The 22646-nt window shown below is 35.9% G+C and overlaps 2 protein-coding genes across 3 annotated transcripts; both read left to right on the top strand.

Moving 5' to 3' along the window:
- The first annotated feature begins 8 nt into the window (after positions 1 to 8).
- Positions 9 to 12891, top strand: txlna (taxilin alpha). Of its 2 annotated transcripts, none has more exons than XM_051137022.1 (11): positions 9 to 132; positions 596 to 756; positions 840 to 1109; positions 3060 to 3151; positions 5255 to 5425; positions 5696 to 5890; positions 6201 to 6320; positions 6490 to 6564; positions 9583 to 9675; positions 9855 to 9950; positions 11176 to 12891. In XM_051137022.1, exons 2-11 carry the CDS (start codon positions 609 to 611, stop codon positions 11479 to 11481), a joined length of 1566 nt encoding a protein of 521 aa, XP_050992979.1. In that variant the 5' UTR covers positions 9 to 132; positions 596 to 608; the 3' UTR covers positions 11482 to 12891. The 2 variants fall into 2 exon arrangements, with proteins under 2 accessions (XP_050992979.1, XP_050992980.1); XM_051137023.1 differs by having other exon boundaries at positions 47 to 147.
- A 2854-nt stretch (positions 12892 to 15745) lies between these two features.
- On the top strand, positions 15746 to 21535 carry eif3i (eukaryotic translation initiation factor 3, subunit I). The gene is made up of 11 exons (XM_051137628.1): positions 15746 to 15894; positions 16187 to 16279; positions 16367 to 16454; positions 16619 to 16684; positions 18265 to 18414; positions 18498 to 18625; positions 18960 to 19070; positions 19155 to 19244; positions 19331 to 19404; positions 19870 to 19962; positions 21248 to 21535. The coding sequence occupies exons 1-11, from the start codon at positions 15892 to 15894 to the stop codon at positions 21327 to 21329; spliced, it is 978 nt and encodes a 325-aa protein (XP_050993585.1). The 5' UTR covers positions 15746 to 15891; the 3' UTR covers positions 21330 to 21535.
- The last annotated feature ends 1111 nt before the right edge of the window (positions 21536 to 22646 follow it).

Here is a 22646-nt window from a genome sequence, read left to right as displayed (position 1 = left end):
GTTCCAAAGGTTCGACCAATCATATTCGAGTGTTTCCCTGGCATTTCCTGTGTCAGTTGGAAGCAGCGGTGGGAAGGGTAAAGACTGGTGACACACATCAGAAGTGGTTTCTTGGACCAAACTAAATTACTGGTATTGATTTAAACGGTATTACCTGACAAATGTTTTTGTTTTAAGAAATTGTAAAACGGTAGAGCGCGTCGAGTCAGTTAGCAGATGTTTAACTGAGCGTTTGGTTAGCCATGACTGCTAAACTAGTCGAGCGAGATGTTACACAGCTATAGCTCTCGTTTAAACTTCTGTGTTTATCTACAGTTATAAACAGCCAGTTAAGAGTAACACGTGTTGTTTGTTTTGGACGTCTGTCAGCTGTTATTGACATTTATGATTGATAATCGACTGAATGTTCTGATCTGATCTGTTTAGTAATTAGCGTGTATAGCAAGTTAACCAGTCATCTTCGTTTGTTTTGGCAGTCTCTTACACAGCAGATTCGTTGTAAATGTGCAAGTGAAATGAAACCGAAACTTTTCAAGCCATTCGATGCAATATGATGTCTTGCAATCATTTATCTGTGTGCTGTTGTGTCTTTTAGTATTTGAGCAGCAATGCAGAGGAGTGAGATGGAGGATCCAGTAGCTGATAGCAGTGCAGATGATACAGAGGAGAGCACTGCCGCATCTGAAATGACCACCAGCCCTAAAGAAACTGTAACGCAGCCGGACGGCACACCAACCAGCAATTCTCAGGCAGAAGGTGGCTGTAAATGCCTAAAACACTACTTGTTCATTGCATTTCTTCTTACTCATCTTCCAATCTTCTATGCTTCTTGTGTTTAGTGGCAGAGGCTGGAGCGCCTTCTGCTTCCTGTGACATGGCTGAGGAGCTGAGCAGACAGCTGGAGGACATCCTCAGCACCTATTGTCATGAGGATGGTGGTGTTGGCAGCGAGGATGCGGCGGTGACCAACGGCCAGCCTGACGGTGTGGAAGTGAATGGGCTGTCTGAGAAGGAGGATAGCAAGCAGGAGGAGCCCAAACTTAATGGCAATGGATGCACGGAGAAGGACCAGAAAAAGCTGCAGGAGAAGAAGAAAATAAAGGGACTGGGTGAGTCTGTGTGTTTGCCTGAACTTGCAACACATGCTCTTTTCATTATATGGCACGGTTAAACAGTGACAGGACACTGATAATGATACAAAGGATTTCTGTTTCACATAATTGCTGTTCTTTAAACTTTCTTTCCAGCAAAGAATCCTGAAAAAATATATAATTGTTTCCAAAAAATGTTAAGCAAAATAACAGTTTTCAACATTAACAATAAGAGGTCTCTTGTGCAGCAAATCTTCATATTAGAGTCATTTCTGAAGGATCATGTAACACTGAAGACTGGAGTAATGGCTGCTGAAATTTCAGCTTTGCATCAAAGGAATAAATTACATTTTACAATATGTTAAAATAGACAACAGTTATTTCAAATTGTAATATTTTATAACTTTGAAGATTTTACTGTATTTTTAGATCAAATCAATTTGGTCACATTGTTGTTTTGCAAAATTTTGTGCATGAAATCCAGTCATTCCTATCCACTTTATTTTTCAGTGCAGAGTAAGCTGTTTTCTGGTAATGTGTAAAACTTCCAGTTCATAAGCCACTGTAGGAAAATAAGTAGATCAGTAAACGGTTAACCTGTTGGCACTACAAACCACTGTATTCATAATTAAGATAATACATTAAAATAATGGTAAGACACACCAGTTTGCAATACCAAGCAGCAAACAGTTTTTGTACAGCTAAAAATAGCGACCAGAAACCACACACATCAAATTTGCAAAAAGACGCACCCGCTCTTACGGGAAAAATATGGTGAATAGGAATCCATGTGGTGCTGCAGTATCTTAAAATTTATGGTAGTAATGTGGCATCGGGAAAGGATAGTTCATATCAAGGCCCTTTTTCTGTGGCTCTGTACAATTCAAAGTGAACCCACACACTTGATGTAAATGTTCAGAATGTGTTGTTCTACCTCCATTCACAATGGAGTATTGTGAAATATAACATGCCAAAAATGTCAAATCATCCAATAATGTGTATTTAAAACAAGAGTTTGTGCTTTAGTGTTGTTAATCCATTTTTACACTTTATACTATTAGAGCTGGGCTAAAAATATTGATTACCTCATTTCAATATTCATTTTAAACAATATCTAGATAATTTTTGTAGTCTGTTTTCAGTTGATACGTGAATAAAGATTAACCAAACATTATTCTTAGCTTGCCTCTCAAAAGGTTTTATGACAGCGACTGTTTATATTTCAACAATGAATTTCAAATGTGAATTGACCTATCAGTAAGCCCCAGCCCACTTAGTTACTGTTGGTTACTTGGACAGACAAACAGAGTTCCTAACTGTCTTTCAATGGCAGATATCAGTGTGAAAACCTTGTCCCAAGACATTTTTGATCAATTTTGGACACAGGAGGACAACCTCTTTTTGAGGAGCATTCAAGTGGGAGTTAAAAACGTCACGGAGGGATATATAAAAGATTAAAAAGATTAGTTATTTAGGTTTGTATGCTGCCATAGACTCACTAACTTTAATGTTAGCTAGTTTTAGCCAGAGATACTTTGCTGAAGCACAAGATGTTTTTGTGTTTTGCTTGGGCAGATGAACATTGTAACTTAATGAGAGTTTGACAACCAGAAAATGAACACTGAGTAATAAAATAAATTTCAAATTCCGTTGCCTATCCTCTCGTGATACCTGTGGCCTAAATACCATCAAACCGATGAGAGCTTTAGGTCTTCTAATGTTTCTCTGTGGGGCTGAAACCTAAAGATGTCTGAGTTCTCCAGACATCTCCATTGTGCTCCACTGTCAATTTTAACCTTTAATATTTTAGTAGTGTACCAAGTTGAGAGGGTTTCCTTTGTAGTTTGCTTAATTTAAATTTTTTTCTGACATGTTCCTGAAATAATTCTGATCATGATCTGAAGCACATGTGACATGTCAACAACCCTATTCTTTAACTAAAATCTGTATTCTGCTTGTGCGTTTTAGGCAAGGAAATCACCCTTCTAATGCAGACCCTCAACACATTGAGCACTCCAGAGGAGAAGCTGGGTGGTCTCTGTAAGAAGTATGCTGAGCTGGTAAGACATGACGATGATCATAAGATGTCAACATCTCAGATCATGTGTTTTTTTATAGAAAAAAATATCACTCGGATAAAGAGAGAGAGAGGGTGGGAAAAGATCTGCCTTTGTGGATGCAAAAAAAAAACATCAGGGATAAAAAATGACTAATTTTAAATTAATTGCAGGGAGAACTGGTTTTATGTAGGGCTAGAGAAGTTGCCGGTGTGTCCTGACTCAGATTAGATGAGCTGATTAAGGGTTAATGGCATCATTGCTGCCTACAGCCTTTGCAGGACAGTGGGTTGCCATTTCAGCTTCAGCTCGTCTACATGAATACAATAGCAGAAAATGCATGGGGGTTTCATGCGTTTCATTAATTGATATATTTATAAAGAATCATATCTCGGTGCTATTACTACTGTTAAATTTAAACAATAAGTGCTATTTTTGCCCCAATCACACAGTAATACCAATAAATTGCTGGAAAAAAAAGGATTTTACCAGTAAATGCACAAATACACTGTTCACACAGTTTGTCTATTAACCGGTAAAGCACACATCAGCTTCAAAATACCGATAAATTCTGTGCCATCATTTCCTGGCAATAACCTCTAAACAGCTGCAACTCCCGGTGTTGTGTTTGTAAACATGGAGGGGTATATTGGTGAGTCTTTTTGTTGTTGATTTCATTTTTGTCAAACTTTTGCATTCATGCAACACTTTTGACCCAGAGACATCGTAATAGATGACAAAACAATGTAAATGCGTCATCTGTGTCAGATATTATGATTGGCCCTAGGGCTGGCCGATAAGTTGATAATGATAATTATCATGCGATAAATAACTTTGAAAACCAAAAAACGATTTTTAATCTACTGAACTGTTATTATCATGATCTATGAATGATACTATGGCAGAGCAATGGTTAATTAAAAAAATTAGTGATTTTGATAATGAACATAAATCTACATCTTCATCCTAACTCAAGCTACTATCAAATTTCTAAAATTAATATTATCAGGCAACACAAACCTGTTTCTTGATTTAAATCAATATTACTCATTAAAACTGCAGAACTAAGAAGTATTTTTTTCCTATTAAGATATGTATTTTGTTAAGGAAAAATTACTGGAAAAAGTGTAAATGATTAAAAAAACATGAAGTGTTTTTCATGTTCTGACCATAAAGAATAGTTTAAAGCCACAATTAACCATCTAGTTTTTACAACGTTCACATTGTAGTAAAAATTGGCCTTTAAATTTGAAAGAAATAAAAGTTTGACATTTATCTAAATAATTATCGATATCAACTGATGTGCCCAAAAAGTAATTTTTTTTTTTTTTTTTGGCCCAGCCCTAATTGGCCCAGAGTAGACGTCATGTTCTGAACTCGTTCTGTTCACACAGAGTAAATTTGCCGGTATTTTTGAAAAGGTCCCATTCACACATGATCAATTAACGGTAATTTCCTGGTAATTTACCAGTAAAGACCGTATGTGTGAAAGGGGCTTTTAATGCTCTTTAGTGTGGTTTGACAGATCGCTCTACTTTATCTGGCTCAGTTCAAGCAGCAGCATAGAGCCTCTTACACTTTAATACAAGTTATAACAGGAAATAAACATGAATGAATATCAGAAAGTATGTTTCTTACTGAAATGTATTATGCCACATGTAATCATGGCTATCTCTGGCTAATCATGTTGGTGTTTCAATCACAGAAAAGCTTGTTTTCAACATTGCATTTAAGATGTTCACAGTTGATTAGTCAACTAAAAAACACTAGAGTATATTTACTATTAAATGTACATGTATGAATTTCTGACATGTTTCAATAAAAATGTGAAACTGAACTGTATATGAACATTTTAGTTTTTATTCGAGTGAGAATGATTTTTGTTTTTTTGTTTTTTGTTTTTTAATATCTAAAAAATAGCAGTTGAATATAATCAATTATATAAGCTTATCGGCAGATGGCAGATGGCATTCTAGTGAAATTAGCATCATGCATCCCTAGTAAGTGGCTTGTGCTTATGATATTGACTACCTTTATTCTGCTGTCATGACAGCCTTAATTTACATAAATGATGATAATGCTCCTGTCCTGCTTTGTTTTATTCAGCTAGAGGAGCACCGTAATGCTCAGAAACAGATGCGGGCTCTGCAAAAGAAGCAGACGCAGCTGATCCAGGAGAAGGACCACTTAAGAAATGAGCACAGTAAAGCCATCCTGGCACGCAGCAAGCTGGAGAGTCTCTGTCGAGAGCTGCAGAGACACAATCGCACACTTAAGGTACACTAACTTGATATGAATGCAAATAACATGATTTCCGTTATTTACGCTCGGAGGGTTTAGCATAATCCATCTTGTGTGTGGCATGTGCCTCATGCAAAATTAAATTTCAGAGGTGATCAGAGTCCTGCCTCAGCAGTTTCCCCTCCCTGCTGCTCAAAGTATTGTTTCATCAGTCTGCTCCAACTCTTACTTTCACATAACCAGAGGCTTGTTGCATTATATGTTCCTTAATGAGATAAATGGATTGATGTTTGCTGTGCTCGGCAGGAGGATGGTGTGCAACGTGCCCGACTGGAGGAGGAGAAAAGGAAGGAAGTGACCTCACATTTCCAGGTGACTCTGAACGACATCCAAGCTCAGATGGAGCAGCACAACGAGCGTAATGCAAACCTAAGGCAGGAGAACATGGAGCTGGCTGACAAACTGAAGAAGCTTATTGAACAGTACGAGCTCAGAGAGGAGGTGAGAGATATGGAAATAAAGGATGAGAAGAGAACTTCTAGAATGGAAAATAAATGTATAATGCCTTTTAACAGAAGTTGTCTGTAAATCAGCAGCATCCGTGCTGCTGTTTGTTAGTCTTTAAATAAAACAACAGATAATTTACTGTGCTTTTCTAATGTTATTTATGTTCAAGACTAAAACTAAAAGAAGCACGATTTGGCAGCATAATTTGTTTGCAGATGACACTGCAGTCCCATACATACATTTTTAAGTATGACTTGTGTTGTTTTGGAGTCGCTGTATTTAAGAGAGTCGTTTTCTGTCTCAGCATATTGACAAGGTGTTCAAGCAGAAAGATCTGCAACAGCAGCTGGTAGATGCAAAGCTTCATCAGGCACAGGGGCTGCTTAAGGACTCGGAGGATCGGCATCAGAAGGAGAAAGACTTTGTGAGTTTCTATATTCTTAATGCTCCTACTGCAAACATACAGTCAGCTGAAGTTAATGAAACAAAGAGACTTGCACTATATATCCATTTGGTTTGTTTATATCTTTGGGCAAGAGCTGCCAGTCACTAATATGATTGTTATGGTTTGTCATTTTTTTTTTCTTTCACAGCTCCTGAAAGAGGCAGCGGAGTCCCAGAGGATGTATGAGCTCATGAAACAGCAGGAAGTCCATCTGAAACAGCAGGTGAGGAACCGCATAGATCACACACCTATAGGACAGCTCCACTTATTAGTTTTTTTTTTTGTTTGTTTGTTTTTTTTTCAATTAAATTAATGCTTTTAATCAGCAAGGATGTATTTAATTGATCAAATATAATAGTTAAGACATTTATAATGTTATAAAAAATTCCAATAAATGCTGTTTTTTGACATTTCTATTCATCAAAGAATCCTGGAAAAAAAAAAAAAAAAAAAAAGAAAAATGTTGCAGTTTCCAGCAAAACTGTTTTCAACATTGAAAATTCAATGGTTTCTTTGGTTTCTTGAAAACCAAATCAGTATATTATAGTGATTTCTGAAGGGTCATGTGACACTGAAGACTGGAATAATGATGCTTGAAAATTCAGCTTTGCATCACAGGAATAAATTGCATTTAAAAATATTAAAATAGAAAACAGTATTACTGTCACAATATTACTGTTTTACTTGCCTTGTTGAGCAAAAAACACTTCTTTCAAAAACATTAGGTTATCTTACCAACCTCAGACTTTTAAAAAAAGAAAAAGTAGTGCGTTTATCACACTTGGCATTAGGGCCAAAGTCTTATATCAAGATACAAGTAATTTTATTTCAGGGTAACCATATATATCACAATATAGTCATTTTTCCTATAAATAAGGTCTTTATGATATTAACGTTTTTGATACCATAGAAATTTTATAATTCTTGTCACCAGTGTCAATACTACAAAAAACTAATACTAGCCTTAAAGGAGAAGATCACTTCCAGAACAAAAATTTACAGATAATTTACTCACCCCCTCGTCATCCAAGATGTTCATGTCTGTCTGTCTTCTGTCGTAAAGAAATTGTTTTTTGAGGAAAACATTTCAGGATTTCTCTCCACATAGTGGACCTCTACGGTGTCCCCAAGGTTGAACTTCCAAAATGCAGTTTAAATGCAGCTTCAAAGGGCTCTAAACGATTCCAGCCAAGGAAGAAGGATCTTATCTAGCTAAACGATCGGTTAAAAAAAAAGCACTTCAAAATCATCTTACAGCACTGCAGAAGTACATTTAAAGTAAAACACATTTACATTTAAAGTAAAACATTTCAAACGTTTTTTTTGTTTTAATTTTGAAAACTCATGAACGTCAAAAATCCAGAATATTAGAATATTTACATTTGAGTTTCATTTACTGTCCATCCGTACCGTATAAATTCCAGTGAAAATCTCTTGTTCTTTGAAACCACAATAATGGGGAAGACTGCTGACTTGGCAATGGTTCAGAAGACCATTGACACCCTACACAAAGAGGATAAGTCACGGAAAGTCATTACTGAATGGGGTGGCTGTTTACAGAGTGCTGTATCAAAGCGTATTAAATGCATAGTTGATTGGAAGGAAGAAATTGGGTTGGAAAAGGTGCACAAGCAACAGGCATGACTGCAAGTTTGAGAAAACTATCAAGCATAGCTGATTCAAAAACTTGGGAGAGCTTCACAAGGAGTGGACAGAAGCCAGAGTCAGCAAATCAAGAGTCACCACACTCAAACATCTTTAGAAAAAAACAAAAACAACGTCAGAAGCATCTTACCTGGGCTAAGGACAAAAAGAACTGGACTGTTGCTCAGTGGTCCAAAATCCTCTTTTCAGATAAAAGTAAATTTTGCATTTCATGTTGAAATCATGATCCCAGAGTCTGGAGGAAGACTGGAGAGGCACAGAATCCAAGCTGCTTGAAGTCCAGTGTAAAGTTTCAGTGAATAGGGTAATAGGCAGTGATGATTCCATCTGCTGACGAGCTTTATGGAGATGCTGGTTTACTTTTCCAGCAGGACTTAAGCACCTGCCCACAGTGCTAAAATATTGTGGTTTGCATGATATTACTGTGCTTAATTGGCCAGCCAGCATGTCTGAATCCCATATGGAATTTATGGGATATTTTCAAGAGAAAGATGAGAAACCAAATAAACCAACAATATACAGATGATCTGAAGGCTCAATAGTGCCTCAGCAGTGCCACAGGCTGATCGCTTCCATGCCACATCTCACTAATGCTGTCATTTGTGCTAAAGGAGCCCCGACCAAGTATTGAGTGCATAAATGAACACACTTAAAGAACTTGAACTTTTCCGTTTTGCACATCCTTTTTTTTTTTTTTTTTTTTTTTTGATTGATCTTAGGAAATATTCTAATATTTTGAGATACTGGATTTTTTACTTTCATGAGCTGTAAGCTCTAATCATCAGAATTAAAACAAAAAACTTCTGAAATATTTTACTTTACATGTAATGAATCTAGAATATTTGAAAGTTTTAAGAATAGTCAAATGTTTTGAGATGCACCTGTATTTCTTCTTAATAAAGTTACAAAAGTGATGTAGTCAAGAGCAATGAGAATTTTTCTCTCTTTTGCTGTTTGATTAACATGAATTGCAGTTGAATATTAAACTGCTGTCATTCTAAGAGCTGCCTGGATCCAGTATACTGTTACACGTTTTTTTCTCAGCTGTTTGCTTTCGCTTAAGAGCAAAATTTGTGTTTACGAGGATACTTTCAAAGACAGGCATTTTGAAACGTACAGATGTGTGTATTTAACCGTTCAAGGCCTATAAAGTAGCAAAATTAACTCTGTGCAATACTCATGTGCTATGAGCACCATCTTCACATGGAATGCACCTCTCTGACAGTGTGTGTATATAGCAAAATAACTTCTCTTTCACTGCTGATTGTGTTTCAGTGGCTTAAAATCACTTGTTTTTAAACCACAATGCTTAAAACGTGTACAAACAATACGTTTTCATGACCACGTAGCACAGCACCGTCACATGTAACCAAGAAAATCTCTACTGGTTGACAAATTTCTACCGGTTAATCATGTCTATTAGTATATCACCCACAGCTAATTGTCGTCACATTGCATAGATTTACATTGAAATTCCCTAGCACAGTCAAGCAGCTTTTAGAAATGTGTGTTACTGTTTTACATGTTTAACTTGAGTAAATTTGAGGCTAAAACATCTGTATTTCGTCTTTTACAGCTCTCATTGTACACAGAAAAGTTTGAAGAGTTTCAGAACACACTTTCCAAAAGCAACGAGGTGTTCACAACATTCAAACAAGAGATGGAAAAGGTAAATGATGGTCTAATAATTATTAGATGCTGTGGACTTCATGTCCCAACAAAGAAACTGTTAGTCTTCAAGGTCTGTTTTCATGCACAGAATGTAGGTCACCTTGGGCGTTGTTACGTATTTCACAACATGAAACATAAATCTCTAAAGCCTGTATGTGAATTTGTATTGTGCCGCAGATGACAAAGAAGATTAAGAAGCTGGAGAAGGAAACAACCATGTACAGATCACGATGGGAAAGTAGTAACAAAGCCCTGCTGGAAATGGCAGAGGAGGTGATTGTTAGATTTAGATCTTTGCAAATTCCAGGGTTCGTGCAAGGTGCTTAAAGTGCTTGAAGTACTTGAATTTGACTTTTTGAAAGTTAAGGCCTGGAAAACTGAAGAATAACAATATTCCTGAATAGGTGCTTGAGTTCTTAAAAGACAACTTATTTCAGTTAATGTCTAGCGAGCTAAACCAGTAGTAGTACTGACAATGTCGTGTAAACATGGCTGAAGACACGGATCACAAATCATTTGATTCATTCAGGACTTTGGAGCACCTATTGCGAATCATTTGTTTCAGATCAGAACTTCGTATCGCGAATCATTTGCTTTGGATTGGAACTTCGCATATCGCAAATCATTTGATTCATATCGGTACTTTGGAATGCATATCGCAAATCATTTGATTTAGAATCATTTCGTGAATTGAAGGATTCAATGAATCACAATACAAGTCCCAATGTAAATCAAATGATTCACAATACATGTTCCAAAGTCCCAATATAAATCAAATGATTTGCAATATGTGAAGTTACGGTCTAAAGCAAATGATATGCGATTTGAAGTTCTGATCTGAAACAAATGATTCGTGATGCGCGTTCCAATTGGAGCGCTTCGAAATAGTGAATCATTTTGCGACCAATGGATTAAGTTCCGATCTAAGTCAAATGATTTGCTTTCCATGCTCCAAGTCCTGATCTAAAAAGATGGGGAATCATTATTCAGATCGGCTTCAGTGCATGGATCGCAGATCATTTGATTTAGATCGGAACTTCGGAGCATGAATCACAAATCTTTTGCTTTGATATCGGAACTTCGGACCACGATTCGCAAATCATTTGATTCAGTTCGGGACTTCTGAGTACCTATTGCGAATCAGATCAGGATTTCAGAGCGATTTCACAAATATTTTTCTCAAACAGCAGAAAATATCAAACCATTAAGGCAGTAAGATTATCAAAACAAAACAAAAAAAAATGATACATAGTTTAATTTGTAATACTTTAGTAGTAATACTTTGCATATGTTTCACTTTATTTGTACCATTTTTTTATTAGTATGTTTTTATTTATATATTTATCTGAGATATATAAAGATCTCTGATCGAAGTCCTTGAAAATCAAAGAAGGAGTGCTTGAAAATTTAATTTAGCAGTATCTGTACGAACCCTGAAATTCTGTTCTCTATTGTATTAGACACCAGCTTAAAATCTGAAATATCTTTTCCACTGTAGAAAACACTACGAGACAAAGATTTCGAAAGCCTTCAGGTGAAGGTGCAGCGACTGGAAAAGCTCTGTCGCGCATTACAGATAGAACGCAACGAGCTGAGTAAGAAGGTTCAGGGCGTCTCCACAGGCGTTGAGAGTAAGCCAGAAACAGAGGCGGGGTCACCATCAGAAGCCACAGACTCGGAGGAAGGCAGCCCAGTCCATCAGAACAGCCCAGAGACTCCACAAACCGCCTGTAGCCCGGCGTGCCACTGCACTCCAGATCTAGAGGCCGAGACTCACAGAGAGGTTTGCTCAGCCCAGGATTGAGTCTTGCTGTTTCTGGGCGGCCAGGACACACACAATCCTTCCCGCCTCTACCAGACCCCCGACCCTCCGTCGGCAGTCAGCGTCTGTTGTTCTCTGCAACAGACCCGCTGACTTGGCTGCTATCGGGGGGTTTCATTGTGTCAGGGAAGATTGTGCCTTCAACATGATTCCTATGCTGCGTTTATACTCTTCGGTTTTTATGTGGCTTGCTTTATCCCACCCTATTCCCGAGAAAACTCCATATTTGCATTTAGAGGGGCGTCTATGTTGCTGCTGTGTCGGAATGCTCAGTGTTTGTCCACTAAATGCTTGTCTCTTTTCAGTTAGGCTGAAAAAACAAAGAATCTTAACAGGCGGATTGCTGAAATGGGTGAATTTTTTTTTGCCGTGAAACAGCAGTTGTAAGGTGATGCTATTTCTTTAGGTGTTTTTATTTAATTTTTTTCGCCTTAAGTTGTGGTATCAGGTAAAATCTGCTTGTACGTTTTCCACCTTCGGTTTAAGTCCCGCAAATCATAGTTTGCACCAGACAACGAATGTATGATTTATTCATCTTCACTACTCAGAGTTTAGAATTGTAGACATACAGTTAAGACTAACATTATTTTTTGAGTTTAAGGTTCATGTAATCTGAACCCAGATTTTCTTATGCTTTTGCACAACACTTGAATTTGTCACATGTATCTTTTAACTCAAGTTTACACCACTAGCTTCTTTAATATAAGTTAATATATCTAGCATTCCTTTAACATTCCATTCACTTCTAATTCGGAATGTGCACTTAAATGATGTCGTGACCATTGAGGAGTTCTCATTCAGTGTGTGATTGTTAAATTGTTTCGGATACTGATCACATTACCATGTGTTTGTCTTACTAAATGTTTAACAAATTCAAAATGTAAAAGCCCAGTTGCATCAGATTAAACGGGAAGATTCAAGTACACTATGCAATTCTAGCTCTGTTTATGTCATTTCAGTGTCGAGCATGTGAGCAAAGCACTGACATGCTGAGAAGTGAATGTACGTTCCACACAAAGTGACTTAGTTTTGTGATGTCAGTAAATTTCAGCACTCTTGAATTTTTTGGTTCCCTCCAATACTTTGAGAGCTTAGCATTTTTTGCCCCTTCAGTACCCTGCTGAGCGGAGTGCAAAAAGTATTGGTAAAGTGTTGAGCCTAAAGTGCATCAAGTCATAGGTTGACCATGTAAACCCCTCCATGTTTCATTGCAGTCAGTCAGCGTTTGTCAGCTGGTATGTGTGAGGAAAATCATACTTTTATCTTATTTGCTGGTCATTCAAATTTGGCATTCCCTTTATATAAGAAGGTACCAAAGATCTTTGTTGGTTATTTTTTTCCCCACACCCTGTATACATTTATTTGAGAATTAAAATACTAAGAAAATTAAAATATGATTTCTGTTTTCATTGCTGATAGACTGATATATCACGCAGATAACGTCAACTACTAACTTTGCCTGCATGGTTGAGAGAGTTGAGAGAACATGGTTCTGAACTTAAGAATGTAGTGTTTTCAAACACTACACTACCAGTAAAATGTTTTTGAACAGTAAGATTTTTTCTTTTTTTTAAAGAAGGCTTTTCACTCACCAAGCCTGCATATATTTGATCCAAATTACAGCAAAAACAACAATTTTGAAATATTTTTTACCATTTAAAATAACTCTTTTTTTTATTTTATTTGAATATATAATTTATCTCTGTGATTTCAAAGCTGAATTTTTAGCATACTTGCTCCAGTCACATGATCCTTCAGAAATCATTCTAATTTTCTTATTACTAGATTTTTTTTTTTTTTTTGATTTCTTTGAATAGAAAGTTCAGCATTTATTTGAAATAGAAATCTTTTGTAACATTATAAATAAGTTTTGATCAGTTTAAAGCATCCTTGTTAAAAAAAAAGAAAAGAAATCATATATATATATATATATATATATATATATATATATATATATATATATATATATATATATACAGTCATGTTAAACAGTTAGGACACCCTATTGAATTCCATGGTTTTCCATATCAGGACATCATTAAAAAAAACAAAAAAAAACTGGTCCTTGGCTGGTCTTAAAATTTCGAAAATAAAACCTCAGATAAACAACAACACATGACAAATTGCACTGTGTCATTACTTACTGAACAAAAATAAAGCCAAAATGGAAAAGCCATGTGTGATAAAGTTAGGACACCCTTACTGTTAACACTGGAATTAAGAGGGTAAATAACAGTCAAGCACTGCTAATCAAATACATTTGATTAACTGATCATCAGCAAGTCTGAGCGCCTCTATAAAAGCATAAGCTTTGGCAGTTTGCTGGTCTGGAGCCTTCAGGTGTGTGTTAACACAATGCCAAGGAGGTAAGACATCAGCAATCATCTTAGAGAAGCAATTGTTGCTGCCATCAATCTGAGAAGAGCAATACGGCCATTTCCAAACAATCTGAAGTTTTTTCACAAGTGGAAGACATTTAAAACAGACACCTCTCCTTCCAGGAGTGGACGTCCCAGAAAATTCACCCCAAGATCAGACCGTGTAAAGCTCAGAGAAATGGCAGACAACCCAAGAGCTACATCTCAGACTCTACAGGCCTCAGTTAACATGTTAAATGATATTTATTTGTTCATGACAATACCATTAGAAAAATATGGGACAAAAATGGCATGTTTGGAAGGCTTGGCAGAAGAAAGCCTCTTCCATCTAAAAAAAAAAAAAAAAAAAAAAACATTGCAGCACAGTTTAGGTCTGCAAAGTTGCATCTGAACAAAACACAAGTCTTCTAAAATAATGTCCTTTGAACAGACGAGACCGAAGTGGAGATGTTTGGCCATAAAGCACAGCGCCAAGTTTGGTGAAAACCTAAAGAGCATATCAGCACAAACACCTCATACCAAAAGACAAGCATGCTGGAGGAGGGCTGATTATTTTGGGCTTGTTTTGTAGCCACAGGACCTGGGCACCTCACAGTCATTGAGTTGGCCATGAACTCCTCTGTATATCAAAGTATTCTACAGTCAAATGCGCGGGCATCTGTCCGACATCTAAAGTTGGGCCAAAATTGGGTCAAGCAATGACACACCAGCAAATCTACAACAGCAAATGCCCACAAACCTCAATAAACTGGGGCAACGTTGAAAAGAAGAGTGGTTCAAATTCCTCCAGAACGATGTGAGAGACTGATAAAGTCACACAGAAAATGAATGCTTCAAGTTACTGCTGCCAAAAGTGGATCTACAGGCGACTGACTCATAGGGTGTCCTAACTTTGTCACACATGGCCTTTCCCTCTTGGCTGTATTTTTCTTAAATAAATAATGACACAGTGTGATATGTCATGTGATGATGTTTATCACCTGCCAAGGACCAGATAATTTTTTATTATGTCTTGATACAGAAAACCATGAAATTCAATAGGGTGTCCTAACTTTTTCACATGACTGTATATATATATGTATATATGTATACTGACTCCAAGCTTTTGAATAGTATAGTGTATAATATTACAAAAGCTTTTTTCAGATGTTTTTATCCATCAAAGAAATAAAAAAAAGTACTCAACTGTTTTAAATACTACTAATAATGATAAAACGTCAGATCAGCATATCAGAATGATTTCTGAAGGATTACTGAAGACTAGGGTAATTTGCTGAAAATGTAGCTCTGATCACAGGAATAAATTACATTTTAAAATTCAAATATGAACAGTTATTTTAAAAAGTAAAAACATTTCACAATGCTTTTGCTGTATTTTATACTAAAGAAATAAAGGCTTGGTGAGCAGAGGAGAATTCTTTAAAAAAGAAGAGCATTCTTTACTGTTCAAAAACTTTTGACTGGTCGTGTACGTATTATTATGAAAGTACAAACAAATTGTGTGAATTAAGTATTAATGTTAGTATATAGGAGCGTTCATTTCCGGTGGCGCCGGTGAAGCGGCAGCCTGTTGCAGGCATCGTAATTATATAATTTCCTGTGAAGGATTAATAAAGTGTTTATTGTTATTTTATTAGTAATTCTCCGTATGTGTAAGTGTGAATTTGTTTGTACTATCGAGTCAACAGCGCTCAGTGTTCAAGACAAATTATAATAGAACAAACAAACAAACAAACAAAAATATTTGTCATTAACTGGCCATTCTCACATTCTGTTCTCAGTTGTAAAACTAAAGATAGCAAAATTATCATGTTTCTTTGTTATTATTAAAGACCGGACCGTTAGAATTACTTCTTGTTCAACGGGGAGCTGTTTTTGTCTGTACCGGAAGTGAAATCCATCTTTTCCGTTTGTTACCGGGCGCAGTTGAGCACGCGTACTGCGTACTGTTATTTTTCTTCGGCGGGTTTAAATATAATTTCGATTATATTCTGTCGATACAAAACCGGAGATAATGGTAAGCCTAGATCTATGTATTATTCGAGCTGTTACATGAATCCCAGACACACCGGAAGTCTGTTGACTGGTGGTTTTTTGTTAGCTAACAGATGCTAAGTTTAAAATTTGGCCAAAAAGATCCTTCATATGATTGTGAAATGACATTAGTAACTGTATTATGACGATACGAGGAAGAGCGAGAACATTTAGAGAGTAATCCATGCAGTCTTGTGTGATTGCAGTCACTGATGTAATCGCTTGTCATGTATTAAATGAACATTAACACACTTCATGCTTTATTTTTCGCATAGAAACCTATTCTTCTCCAGGGCCATGAGAGGTCCATCACGCAAATCAAATACAACAGAGAAGGAGATCTCTTGTTCTCAGTAGCCAAGGATCCAGTAAGTGATGATAAACTACAGTGGAAAACATTAAAGTCTTGTTTTGTCAGTGCATTTTTGGGATTGTGTTTTATATTGTCATTGTAGATTGCGAATGTGTGGTACTCTGTCAATGGAGAAAGGCTCGGCACTTACAATGGACACACAGGTGCTGTCTGGTGTGTGGATGTTGACTGTATCCTTTCTAAAACATCTGCTGTACTGTTGGAGTAATGTTAGATCAGTCTCATTCATTTTGTTTTAATATAATCATTTGGGCATAGATCAATATTTCACCTGCACTGTTCTTTATTATGAGTCATTTGATTTTGGAAAGGTTTTTCTTAACGTGTTTCAAAGGGGACACTAAAAACGTGTTGACGGGATCTGCTGATAACAGCTGCAGGCTCTGGGACTGTGAGACAGGTTGGCAGTTTAGTGCAATATCAAATACACACATACCTCTCTGTTTTGTTCTTTTCTTGATGCATGAAAACAAAATACAACAAAAGGATAAATGTATTTTTATATTTTTAAATACAGTTGAAATTAACTTAAATTTAAACATAATTTTAAATGTTGTCAAGAATTTTAGACTTTTGATGTTTAATATTATTATTTATTATTAAAAAGTTATATTAAAAATATTAATATTAGTATTTTAATATATAATGTTATATTAAAAATAGTAATACTTTAAAATTAAACTTCAGAAGCATACCATTCTTCTTCTTAGCAAACAATCTATTTAATATTCAGTCTTCAGATGGTCACACTCGCATCATTTCCTTATTGTTTTTTTTTAAATATATAATAATAATAATATAATTATAATAAAACTCTTCATTTTCTTAATAATGTTAGCCTTTTAATCTCTTTTAAATCTCCATATGCTCCCATCTACATATTGTTAAATAATAATAATAATAATAATAATAATTAACAGTAATAAAGTATTATTAATTTTCTCAATAATTTCAGCCTTTTCAGCTTTTTTTGCAATCTCGACAGCATATTGTTTTTAAAATATTAATATCTTAAATTTAAATTACAGAGGTCTATATTATTATTATTATTATTATTATTATTATTATTATTAAATGTTGTTGTTGTTGTTATTATAAAACTTTCTCAATCATTTCAGCCTTGTATGTATTTATTTATTTTACAATTTTCAGTTGCTTTAAAAATATTAATATCGGAAATGTAAATTACAGAGGCCTATTATTATTATTATTATTGTTATTATCAAACTGTACACTATTCTTAATTTTCTCTATTTTCAGACTTTTAGTTATTTTTATTAACTGATTTTATTTATTTATTTCATTTTGCATTTTATTATTTTATCATTATATAATCATCATCATCAAATGTTTTTAATAATTTCAGCCTTTTGTTTATTTTTGTTTTTACAATTTCCAATCAGTCACACCCCCTGCATATTGTTTTCAAAATATCAATATCTGAAATTTAAATTACAGAGGCCTATTATTATTATTATTATTATCAAACTGTAAACTATTCTTAATTTTCTCAATAATTTGAGCCCCTTTTTTCATTTTCCAATTACAATATTAATATAAATCTTAATTTTCTCACTTTCACCCTTTTTTTAATGATATCCAAACAGTCACACCATTTGCATATTAATTTTAAAATATTGATATTTTAAAAAAATATTAATATAATTACATATTTTAATACAATCTTGAATTAGAAAATTAGAAAATTATATCTCTACAATTTTATATAAAATGTTTAATGTAAAAATGTAATATACTTAAATAAATAAATAAATACATGTTAATCAAAGAAAAAGTGTTTTTTTTGTTGTTGTTTGTATGAAATTAAACATCCATCTTTGATGTGTTTGTCAGTGTTGTAAGTTTCACAGACCTAAGATTTAATATCAGTTTAAATGCTTTGTCAACAAGCAGCATTTTCTGAAATGTCAAACAGACACTTTGTTTTCTTGAATTATGTTTCTGTGCTGACTTCCTCAGGAAAGCAGCTGGCTCTGCTGGAGACGAGCTCGGCGGTGAGGACGTGCGGCTTTGACTTCAGTGGGAACATCATCATGTTTTCCACAGACAAGCAAATGGGCTACCAGTGCTTCCTCAACTATTTCGACCTGCGAGACCCGCAACAAATCGGTTAGTATTTGACCACTTGTGTTTAAAGCAATACCGATGATGCTTTCTATTAAAGATATCTGATATTTTGCTTCTCTCCATAGAGGACAACCAGCCTTATCTCTCTGTGCCCTGTAATGAGTCAAAGATCACCAGTGCTGTGTGGGGTCCGCTGGGAGAGTTTGTAATTGCTGGCCACGAAAATGGAGAAATTAACCAGTTTAGTGCTAAGGTTTGTGCCTTTGGTTTCTCTTGCACTACTGTTCAGAATTTTGGAGTCAGTTTTACTTCAAATAAATGCTGTTCTTTTGAACTTTCTGTTCATCAAACAGTTTTTTGGCATGGTTTCCACAAAAATATTAAACAGTTCAACTGGGTTCAACATTGTTAATAGAAATGATCGTTAAGCACCAAATCAGCATGTTAAAATGATTTCTGAAACATCATGTGATACTGAAGACTGAAGTAATGATGCTGAAAATTCAGCTTAGCATCACAGAAATAAATTACAATTTAAAACCTTACAGATTTAAGAGATGTTAATTGTCTAATGTGTGATTCTGTAGTCGGGGGAGATTCTGAAGAAGGCAAAGGAACACACCAAACAGATCAACGACATTCAGTCGTCTGTGGATCTCACAATGGTCATCAGTGCCTCCAAAGACTGTACTGCCAAGGTTTGTGTTGAAAAGCACATTGAAAACTGTCTGAAATTATGCTGGTTTGACTTTGACTCTCATATTACGTCCTTCACTGTGCAGATGTTTGACTCCACAAACCTTGATCACATCAGAACCTTCAAGACAGAGCGACCTGTTAACTCGGCTGCTATCTCACCCATCATGGACCATGTAAGTCTATGTAATCTGCTGTAGTGTCTTCCATGCTTAAGTTAATTTAACTACAAGCAAAAACGGTAATGTTTTGCGTTGCTCAGGTGGTGATGGGAGGTGGTCAGGAGGCCATGGAAGTCACAACCACCTCTACTAGGATCGGCAAATTCGAGGCCAGGTTGGTGCTGTTACACCTGTGATTCTGCATGGAAAATAATTAGGACTTTTGGTAACACTTTACAATAAGGTGTCATTTGTTAACATTAGTTAACGTATTAACTAACATGAACGAACAACGAACAATACATTTGTTACACTATTTATTAATCTTTGTTAATGTTAGTTAATAAAAATACAGTCGTCCATTGTTCGTTCGCGTTAGTTCACAGTGCATTACCTAATGTTAACAAACACAACTTGTTAACTTTAGTAAATGCGGAAATTAACTAAGATTAATAAATGTTGTAGAAGCATTGTTCGTTCTTAGTTCATGTTAACTGATTTAGTTATCTAATGAACCTTATTGTAAAGTGTTACCAGAATTTTTATATTGGATTCCAGCGCTCGTAAAACAAATCTTAACATCATGTAAATGCATTGATTAAAATAAAAATGCTTATCCAGTATTGCCACACTCTTCTAGGTTTTTCCATGCGGCTTATGAAGAGGAGTTTGGCCGTGTGAAGGGACACTTCGGCCCCATCAACTGTGTGGCCTTCCACCCAGATGGGAAAAGGTTAGTTCCTGCATTTACATTGATAAAATTAGTTTGCAATATTTAGGGATTCAAGTGCATAGCGCTTGCAACCCTATTGTAATTGTTAGAATGGTCACAGATCAGTAAAAATGATATTGTAGAACAAACCGTAAGTGGTAGAGACCTGAATCTTGGAGGGATGGTAGTACTCACACCGCCTACAGCGTGACCAAGCCTCGCCCCAATCGGCCTGACGGGGTGGTACAGCGAACAAAAGTACGGAATCGCTCATAACTCCTAAACTGTCAGTTGCAGGCTCAAGTGTCCTTGGCTCACGCCCGACACATGTCAGATTCGATCGTGAGCCTGTCAAAATTTTTAGGTATTTCACTTTTTTTTTAAAAAAGCTACTTTTGTGAACTAGTCCTAGGTTTTTTGCCTGAACTCAGAACACTTATGTAAGAGCTCAATCTGAGGTCACAGGAAAAAAATCGCAGTGCTGGCCCCTTGGTGGTGCTATAAGAGGGGGAAAAAAACATAAAAGTGGCTATAACTCAGCAACCATTTATCCTGTCAACATGAAGTGTCTACAAGGGCATTTGCGTATCTCAAAAAATGTGGGCACCATTGGCTGGCGAAGTTTGATCATCTAGACAATGTTAATGGAGGCTGATCGGAATGAAACTCTGTGGGCCTGTTTGAGCCACCGGCCCAAAGGTCTGAGAGACATTTGAAGAATTCGGCCAAACTGGGGCGGGGGGGAATATTGTGTTTTTCAAGTGCGTAAACGATTGTACGTCACACGTTTTTTTTTTTTTTCAAACATACATGTGATATTTATATCATACAACAGAACTCCTCATTCCGGACAACTTAGCCTTTAGAACCACTGCTTTCAATCAAATTGTTTGTTAAAGGATTAATTTTTTAAAAACCTACTTTTGTGAACTCTGGAAAAAACACAGCAGTACAATTCTCTGGACTCTCTAGGCCAATAATTATCAAAAAAGGTTGAAATTTACCCTTTGGGAAGCTATAACAGGGTCGTTTAGTAAAGGGGCCCCTTTCCGAATTTACCCAAAACTTCACAAAACCTGCTGAGCATGTGACGGGTGATTCTAAACAAGCATGCAAAGTTTTAAGGGGATCGGACCAAAGCTGCCGCTATAACAGTCATAAACGTTTTAAAAAAATCATCGTATTTCTGTATTAAATTACCATTGATTTAGGTGGGTACAGCCTGAACCCCGGTAAATGCTGCTTGCAGCAATATTTATATTTTATTGTTTTATTAATGAATGCTTTCATTCTTTTGCACCCACAGTTACAGCAGTGGAGGAGAGGATGGTTATGTCAGAATTCATTACTTCGATCCCTCGTATTTTGATTTTGAGCTTGAGGTGTAATAACCAGTGACCGTCGGCGTTCCTAACATCCAAGAGAGATCACCATTTGAACACAGCAGTAACACCTGATCGACTGCAAAAGGCTCAACATGGACATTGTGTTTTATACGGTCACCTGCATACAAATATTGCATTTGAAGCATTTCATGCAATGTGTATTTAATACATTAAACATTCTGAATAAACTGGGATTGAGATACAAAACAGCCTGTTTTGTTACTGCTTGTCTTCTTACACATTGGTGCCATCACTGTAGAAATACTGTAATTGATATGTTTCGTTTTTTTTCCCCCATTTTTTTTTTTTTTTTTTTTCCCTAGAATTAATTTAAGTTTAGGAAGCACCCAAAGATGATAGTTCTGTCATTAATTACTCACCCTCATGACGTTTCAAACCCGTAAGACCTTTGTTTAGCTTTGGAGCACAAATTAAGATATTTTTGATGAAATCTGAGAACCTTCTGACCCTGCAGAGACAACAATGCAACTGACATATTCAAGACCTAGAAAAGTAGTAAGAACATTGTTAGAATGGTCCATGTGACATCAGTGGTTCAACTATACTTTTACAAAGCTGTGAGAATACATCTTCATTCAACAATTTCTTCTCTTCCCTGTCAGTCTTTTACACGTAAGCCCTTCGTTCATCATAAAAGACTGACAGGGAAGAGAAGAAATTGTTGAATAAAGATGTATTCTTGCAGCTTTGTAAAATTACGGTTGAACCACTGATGTCCTTATTACGTTTCTGGGTCTGGGAATATTTTAGTTGCATTACTCTCTATGCAGGGTCATAAAGTTCTAAGATTTCATCAAAAATATTTTAATTTGTGTTCTGAAGATGAACGAAGGTCTTACGGGTTTAGAACGACATTAAGGGGGAGTAATTAATGACAGAATTTTCCGTTAATTTGTTATTGTTCATTAAGCACATTAATTTTTTAGTTTATCTAAAAAAATGAAAATGCTGTCATTAACTCACCTATGTATTACAGAGGAGTTTTAGAAACCTAAAATAAATTAATTCTCAAAGTACTTTTGATCCTCAAAAGAAAAAGTCATATATGAAGAGAGAGAGAGAGATGTAGACTTAAACTGAACAGGCATTTGACAAAAATGGAATAATGAGTGACATCAAAGGTATCCTGTGTGTGTCTCATTCTCATGGACTGAGGCAGATTTGCCAGTTTTTATTGTAAGATGTTACTTCACTCTTCCACCAAAACACGTTCTTGAATGGGAGGACACATGGTTAAACGTGGTTTTCTGCTGCAAGGATCAGCTGTCCTTCCTGTCTTGTTTACACTGTCTTAGGTAT

The sequence above is a fragment of the Labeo rohita genome, chromosome 19 (genome assembly GCF_022985175.1).
Source record: "Labeo rohita strain BAU-BD-2019 chromosome 19, IGBB_LRoh.1.0, whole genome shotgun sequence".
NCBI lineage: Eukaryota > Metazoa > Chordata > Actinopteri > Cypriniformes > Cyprinidae > Labeo > Labeo rohita.
Note: the sequence above shows the minus strand (reverse complement) of the source record. Positions and strands in the feature narration are given on the sequence as shown.

Bases quoted from the DNA above. Each gene is read 5' to 3' on its own strand.
- eif3i (XM_051137628.1), top strand. The intron at 16,455-16,618 runs GTATCCTTTCTA...CGTGTTTCAAAG, and splicing joins CTGGTGTGTGGATGTTGACT to GGGACACTAAAAACGTGTTG. The intron at 19,963-21,247 runs GTTAGTTCCTGC...TTGCACCCACAG, and splicing joins TTCCACCCAGATGGGAAAAG to TTACAGCAGTGGAGGAGAGG.
- txlna (XM_051137022.1), top strand. From the start codon at position 609: ATGCAGAGGAGTGAGATGGAGGATCCAGTAGCTGATAGCAGTGCAGAT. The intron at 757-839 runs GTGGCTGTAAAT...TCTTGTGTTTAG, and splicing joins CAGCAATTCTCAGGCAGAAG to TGGCAGAGGCTGGAGCGCCT. The intron at 9,951-11,175 runs GTGATTGTTAGA...TTTCCACTGTAG, and splicing joins TGCTGGAAATGGCAGAGGAG to AAAACACTACGAGACAAAGA.